We start from the raw sequence: 8,067 nt of genomic DNA on the forward strand, positions 1-8,067 counted from the left end.
GTTCTGTGAGCTTGTTGTGGCCTACCACTTCACGGCTGAGCCGTTGTTACTCCAAAAAGTTTACACTTAACAGTTGACCGGGGAAGCTCTAGCAGGGCAGAAATTTGACGAACTGACTTGTTGGTATAGGTGGCATCCTACGACGGTGCCACGTTGAAAGTCACTGAGTTCTTCAGTATGGGTCATTCTAATGCCACTGTTTGTCTGTGGAGATTGCATGGATTTGTGCTCCATGTCATACAATGGCCGAAAGAGCCAAATCCACAAATTTGAAGGAGTGTCCACATATTTTTGTATACAGAGTGTACCCACCTGGAGCAGCAAGGAGAGAAGATGAACAGGGTTCAGAAAACATGACAATCACCTGGGATCCCAAAGACAGTAATGGCGGGTGAACATGTTGTCGAACACCAGACCAGTCCCTGTGGCTGAAGCCTCGTTACACAGATCCTACACACAAAACACGTGAGCGCACACAAACACAAACACACAACAACAACAGCCATTAGTGCTGAGCGATTAGTCCTTTTTTGAGGTTGGTTTCAGATTCGGTTCGATTATTAGAAAATAAACCGTTTTCTATTAAACTTTCGATTATTTTTTTATTACATTAAATGTATTATGAAATGACGTTACGATGATTTTAGAGCTTTTAATTCCAAAGCCCAAAAACGATTCTATGTCAGGTCTACATTGGGTAGACGTCAATAGTAAATGACTAAATAATAACATATTTCAGTTGTGTATATTACTTTGTTTTTATTTGATTCCTTAAAAGTTATCATCTCATCTCTGCTCAGACAGTAGCAGTCAGCCAGCCAAACGATCTATTATCTCACGTTATCTCTGTTCTCCCCCGTATTGTACTGTCTGTAGTCATCCTTTTTAGCTAGCCTGCCTAAGTATGTTGCAGTCTGACTAAACCATTTTACTAGTTTACTAGACATACTTTCACAAACTCTCTCCTCATTGTGTTGTGTACATTCCTCTCTAGTACGGTCTATAAGGGCTGTGTGTATCTAACCTATCCGATCAGGCGATAAAAGTGTTTTTCGTCTGTGTCCGCGTTGGAACGAACAAGCGCAATGGATTATGGTCATTGTAGTTCATTATCACGTTTCCGCATTGAAATCCTCTGAATATTTGCTTCATGAAAAACTACAACTACCTTCAGCCCAGCGTCCCACATAGTTCTTGACTTGATTTTCTCTCTAGAGAAACGGCGTGCTGCGCTCACACAAAAACGAAATGTAAATCAAGTAATTAAACCGACGTCGGTCAGTTAGTTGTTTAATAACCGGGGGGAAAGTCAATCACTCAGCACTAGCTGACAATGAGTGATGAGGTTATTATGTGTTCAGAATAAATGACGTAAACAGCGTAAAATGTTAGAATCACAGTTTCCTTTCTCTCTAGATACACTGTTTCCTCTCTAGACACACTGTTTCCTTTCCGTCTCTCCATCTCCACAGTATCCTCTCCATCTCTCTAGATATACTGTTGCCTCTCCATCTCTCTAGATTACTGTTTCCTCTCTAGATTTACTGTTTCCTCTCTAGATTCACTGTTTCCTCTCTAGATTCACCATTTCCTCTCTAGATTCACCGTTTCCTCTCTAGATTCAACGTTTCCACTCTAGATTCACCGTTTCCACTCTAGATTTACTGTTTCCTCTCAATCTCTCTAGATTCACTGTTTCCTCTCTAGATTCACCGTTTCCTCTCTAGATTCACCATTTCCTCTCTAGATTCACCGTTTCCTCTCTAGATTCACCGTTTCCTCTCTAGATTCACCATTTCCTCTCTAGATTCAGCGTTTCCTCTCTAGATTCACCGTTTCCACTCTAGATTCACCGTTTCCTCTCTGGATTCACCGTTTCCACTCTAGATTTACTGTTTCCTCTCAATCTCTCTAGATTCACTGTTTCCTCTCTAGATTCACCGTTTCCTCTCTAGATTCACTGTTTCCTCTCTAGATTCACTAGATTCACTGTTTCCTCTCTAGATTCACTGTTTCCTCTCTAGATTCACTGTTTCCTCTCTAGATTTACTGTTTCCTCTCTAGATTCACCGTTTCCTCTCTAGATTCACCGTTTCCTCTCTAGATTCACCGTTTCCTCTCTAGATTCACCGTTTCCTCTCTAGATTCACCGTTTCCTCTCTAGATTCACCGTTTCCTCTCTAGATTCACCGTTTCCTCTCTAGATATACTGTTTCCTCTCTAGATTCACTGTTTCCTCTCTAGATTCACTGTTTCCTCTCTAGATTCACTGTTTCCTCTCTAGATTCACTGTTTCCTCTCTAGATTCACTGTTTCCTCTCTAGATATACTGTTTCCTCTCTAGATTCACTGTTTCCTCTCTAGATTCACTGTTTCCTCTCTAGATTCACCGTTTCCTCTCTATCTCTCTAGATTCACTGTTTCCTCTCTAGATTCACCGTTTCCTCTCTAGATTCACCGTTTCCTCTCTAGATTCACCGTTTCCTCTCCATCTCTCTCACACACTCATTTACATACAAATGTAAATTTCTCCCACATTTAAATTCCCTTTAGGCTTCTTCTCTAAAGTGTGTACCAGGTTGTTCAGTTGATTGGCTATGTCCTCTTCTCCTTTACTTCTGTCCATTCTTCCTCTCCTCCGAGTCTCCTGCAGGTTGCTCGTCTTCTTGCGGGCCTTGCCGCTCTCCTTCTGAGGCAGAGGTGAGTAACAGGCAAATGTTGAAGACTGTTGTTGTTGTCCCAGTAAAATAACTCTCCAAGTAATTAGGAGACCATTAGAGTGAAAAACTGACTGAAGATGTTTGAAGAAATGACCCTGTCTTGTAAAGTGAATGTCTGTGTGTGTGGAACAACAGCTTCTACGTGGTCAAACTCCACCATCAACACGGTGATCATTAACAGCCACAGCTGTGTCTTAAATAGCACATGAATCCCTTTATAGTGCACTACTGTTGACCAGGACCCTATGAGCCCTGGTCAAAAGCACTGCATAGGCAATAGGATACCATTTGGAACAAAAGCAATGTGTTACATCTAACTGGTTAATCTGTGGCAGGAGTGACCAGGCCTTTCTCCCGAAGAGCTACTGGAAGTGCAGAATTTTGTTGCAACCCAGCATTAACACATCTGATTCTAGTAGTCTGCTGCTTCTCAGGTCCTTGATCGGTTGAATCGTGTGTGTTTATGTAGGGTTTGAGCAACAAACTGGCTTACACAGCCAGCCAGTTGGGTCACCGAGAATTAGGGTTTAGAATACTAGAATGGTATTGAACCTTCTTATGATGGTCCAAAAAGTCAGCCATGTTGGTCAGGGAGTTGGTCAACCATGGTGGTACCAGTGCTGTGATTAAATAATGTACTTGAAGAACTTATCTGCACTGCATGTTTGTTAGCTAGCTTAGCCAGTCAGTTTTAAAGGAATTATCCCATCATTTCTTTCTAATTAACTGCAAATACGCCAACATTCCATTCAATACAATACAGTCAATCTACAGCCTGGAATTGAATGAAATCAGTTGATGGAACTTAGACAAGTTGTAAATGATATTGTATCATATAATAGCACTTCCAACTTCCCAAGAAAACAAACATTTAGACATTTATGGTCTGTTTACATATATTTTAGAGGCTATTTATACATAAAACGTGTATAAAACCCCTTATAAACTGTATTTATGATTATATGACAATATTTTATGTTGATAATAATTATGTTAAACAATTTCTGATGTATCACATGCCTTTGTTTTATTTTTCTTTCTAAATAAAATCAGGATTATGCCTCTACTGCCATTCATTCCAATTAGACTGGTTTTTGATTTCTACCTGACCAAAATGGCTGCCATTTTTCTCCCCCCATTCCAGAACCTTGAGTATTTACAACATAACTCATCTTAGTCATTTAATAGGATCTCTGTTGTTAGCCATCCCTGATATAACCTACAGTCAAGAGCGAGCTACAGTGAGTCTACTTAAATATGGTGGCTAGCTCTATTAACTTCTTATCATAGACATGTAGATAGTAGACAGACTCCTAATTCTCTTACTTTGGCTGCGTTGTTGTCCGGTGACTTTGACGTGCGAGGGGAACGTCTGACTGACCTGGTCTCTGGCACAGAATCCATACTGCAGCAGATACACTACCGTCCACAGAAACACCTACACACCCTAGAACATATATCAACAAAGATCAAATAGCTGATGATAACAGATCATTTCTGTCCAGTTAGGAAATCACGGAACCCTAATGAATAATCAATAGTGTCGAGTGGGCTTTGAAAGCATCACTTTTCTTTTCCCAGGAAGATGGGGACTGTGTTTTGAAACGGAGTCATTTTGTTGTTGTTGGACAGGTGATTTCACTTTCTCATGTTGTCACAGACATATACCCAATAATATCCAGTTTACCCGATACAAGCCGGCAGATATTACTAACGTTACAAATGTGCATTTCAAAAGCGGTCATTGTATCCGTATCAACTAGTCAAAGGTGGGTTTTATTTTTAAAGAAAACAAGTAGCAACAATGTCTCATCCGTGGTTAACGTTAGCCGATGCTTAGCTATAACAAGACTAACGTTGGACTAAAATGCTCTCCGTCCTCTAATTCAAATAATTGTAGTCATTTTTCAGAGCACAAAATTGCAATAAAATAGAGCGTATAGACAAGAAGTATAGAGCCACGACAATAACACAGCATACACTTCACTTACACTTGATGTTTGGCGTTAGCTGATCCTCCTCCTGAGCGCGAAGTGGAGCGGCGACAGCGTCGCACACGTCCAGACACGTCGCGGAGAAATGACGTCGGGCAAATCCCACACTGCAGTGTAAAATCATTAGTAAAATCATTAGTCCAAACAGTTGCAAAAACAAAACGTCGTGCAACAAAAAAAACGACACTTTCAATTTGAGAAATTCAAGTATGTGTCCCTCGGTGTTTCGTTCGGGGTGCTTCCGTTAGAGAAATAAATGTTTTGCAACCGTTTCGACGTAATGAATGCGCCCCGAGTGCATGACGCGTCTTTGAATGGTGTATGTACACAGTATCTATTTTGAGGTCGCTGTTAACAATACAAGTGAAGCCCAAGAGATATAGCACGGGGGTTGTGTGTGTTCTTCTGTGCAATGCTTTGTGGTCCGTGTGTGATGTTTTCTGGTCTGGTCCAATGCCAACCAAAACAATCACAGTGTCACGACCCTCGGTTAAAATGCGCGGATATCGACTCAGCGCGCTGGACTTCGGGTTTAGAAGGTCGAGGATTCGAGGCCTGGGGCCTGTTGCACAAAACTAGGATAAGGGATTAAGCCAGGATATCTTGGTGATCCTGGCTCAATTGATCCGTAATCCGGTTGCACTAAAGATGGATAGGGGGCAGGAGGATATGTTATGGTATAAATTACCATGGAGATTTATTCTGTGGAGCTAGCCTGCTCCAGACCAGGCTAAATTCCAGGATCTATTTAATCTCATCCCTAATGTCAGTCAGCAGTCACCACAAATGGAAACCAATAGTTATTTCACTGCTCACTATACATTGTTATCACATAACTAGACCCACTGTCATTATTTAAACGTTTGTGATCATTAATTTCAATGATTTTGGATAAAAAATAATTTTTAGATTATGTTGCTATCATTAGATAATTTACAGTTTCCCATAGACTATAAGGCTATATATAAAATGATAGAATATTAGGGCCACAGAGGGGAAAAAACACAAGTAATAATATTGTAACCGGTTGTTTTAAAGGAGGACAGTTGTTAAAATGACAGATGTGGGGCATTTCGTGAAATTGTACTTCAGTATGGTTTCATAAACAAAGACATGCTGATGTGCCAGAATATTAAGTATCACATTGTCATAAGTATCAAAACTGTAAAAACAATATGTAGCTTTTCTGCAGAAAGAACCAGCCTCATAAATTTATGACTTTATCCTTTTTCTTCAGTGTGGCCCTAGTACTCTGTCATATAAACAAATACACATTCCATATGAATATAAAAACACAATGTGTAACATTATGTTCCTTTATTGAATAAGGACAAAACAAAGCAGGTAAACCATCAGCTCCTTTCGAAACTGAAGTCACAGTGACTACAAGATGGAAAGCACAGAATCCAAGCATATTATACAAAATGATACATACACATTCAAAGGTCTGTATATAACACACCCTGCATGTCTGCACACTAAAATAAATGCAGGACAAATCCATACACATCAACTGAACAGACAAATGAATGGATGCAGTAGCCTCCCTGCAGCCTTGTATTACACACAGTATACCGCACAAACATCATAAGAGGCCAAATTCGTAAAAAAACGAACCCAAAAAAAAACCAATTCCTCTGCCACCGCAGGACATATTTAACCAAAATTGAAAGCACACATACTAACTAAAATAATTCAACACATATTGGTCCCTCAGCAGCCGACCACTGTCGTCATCAGGGAAGATTGCCGGATTGTCCCAGTCCATGGCTGGTGGCACTCTGGGGGCCCTCTCCTTCCTCAGGCAGGCCACATTGTGGAGGACAGCACAAGCCACAGTAATATCACATGCCCTAACAGGGCTGACCCTTAATTTGTGAAGGCAGTGAAAGCGTGCCTTCAGGAGGCCAAAGGTCATTTCAACTCTGGCCCTGGTCCTGGCATGGGCATGGTTGTAGGCCTGCTGTGCTTCCTGGGGGTCTGTGAAAGGTGTCAGGAGAAAAGGCTGGCAGCCATACCCCCTGTCTCCCAGCAGCACACCAGAGAATTCACCTGTCAACACAAAATCTCATCATTACTACCTCATAAACACAGTGATATTCTTGACACAGCCATGATGGTTATAAATAGGGGTTGTGTGGCTTACCTTGTGATAGGCACTGATAGATTTCAGAGGCCCGAAAGATTCTGGAGTCATGGACTGAGCCAGGCCATTTTGCCACAACATTGCTGATCACACAGTCAGCATTGCAGACCATCTGAAATCATAAGATGAGGAATATTACACCAATCAATGCACATCACTGGCAATGCAGAGTGTTCGTCAATGGACAATATCAAAAAGTTATGTTCACCTGAACATTAATGCTGTGAAAGGATTTCCTATTCACAAAATCGGCCTCATGGGCACCTGAGGGGGCTTTTATCCTTATGTGTGTGCAGTCCACTGCACCAATGACATTGGGGAAACCTGTCACACAAAGTAATGAGTATCCTACTATGTGTTAACAGTTGTCCTGTAATTTGTAGATCCTCTTACCTGCAATCCTATAGAACTCCTCTTTGATGTCACAGAGTCTTCTGTGGCCAGGGAAGGAGATGAAGACATCTGCTAATGCTTTGATAGCCAGACACACACTCCTTATTGTGCGGCAAATTGTGGCCTTGTTCAGCTGTTCTGCATCCCCCACTGAGTACAGGAAGGCTCCACTAGAAAAAAAGCGCAAGGCCACACAAACCATTTGCTCCACACTCAGTGCATGGCTCCGTGCAGTGCGGTGCTTAATCCTGGGACCCAGTAGTCTGCATAGATACCTGATGCCATCTGCAGAAAACCTGTATCTTTCATATAGATGGTCATCAGGGAAGGCCAGTGGGTCCAACCGGTCCCTGAAGACCCTTTCTCGCCTGAAGGCTCTCCTCAGCACAAGTGCTTCTTCATCCACCACATCTCGCACGAATGGGCATGCCATTGTCAGAGCAGAAAGGAACACACAATTTTGGGCCTTCATATAGGCTAGTGGCCACACCTGGTGCTGGGGGGTGGGCAAAAGAGGGCGATGCCTTATAACGATGACTTGGTTGTACTGATTGCTGGGAAAATAAAAAAACCTTAGAAAGATGCCACCGTCCTGTCTGCTCACAATAAGAGCTCATATGTCATGGCTCACTTGACTTTACGAGAATATACCTAATTTTTATTTTGAGCTGTGTCATCTTCTTGGAGCTGGGGGAGGAAAGAAAAATAATGATTAATACATTTGTGTTACAGTTAGCATACAGTGTACATTGAAGGCATATCTCACCTCCCTCTCAAGTTTTTTTATTTCAAGGTCCAGTTTCCTAATTGTCCT

At 41.6% G+C, this 8,067-nt stretch overlaps 1 protein-coding gene across 5 annotated transcripts in view; it reads right to left on the reverse strand.

Moving 5' to 3' along the window:
* Positions 1-4,956, reverse strand: part of hdac6 (histone deacetylase 6) — a 48,196-nt gene extending 43,240 nt beyond the window's left edge. For 4 of the 5 annotated variants that reach the window (XM_045696530.1, XM_045696528.1, XM_045696527.1 and 1 more), the window contains exons 1-4: positions 4,712-4,956; positions 4,047-4,167; positions 2,576-2,689; positions 365-450 (exon numbers count right to left, since the gene is read on the reverse strand). In XM_045696530.1, the coding sequence (XP_045552486.1) occupies positions 365-450; positions 2,576-2,689; positions 4,047-4,124 (278 nt within the window). In that variant the 5' untranslated portion in view covers positions 4,125-4,167; positions 4,712-4,956. The remainder of the gene's footprint in view (positions 1-364; positions 451-2,575; positions 2,690-4,046; positions 4,168-4,711) is intronic. The other variant, XM_045696529.1, reaches the window with a different exon arrangement.
* Positions 4,957-8,067: the final 3,111 nt, after the last annotated feature.

The sequence above is a fragment of the Salmo salar genome, chromosome ssa15 (genome assembly GCF_905237065.1).
Source record: "Salmo salar chromosome ssa15, Ssal_v3.1, whole genome shotgun sequence".
NCBI classification, from domain to species: domain Eukaryota; kingdom Metazoa; phylum Chordata; class Actinopteri; order Salmoniformes; family Salmonidae; genus Salmo; species Salmo salar.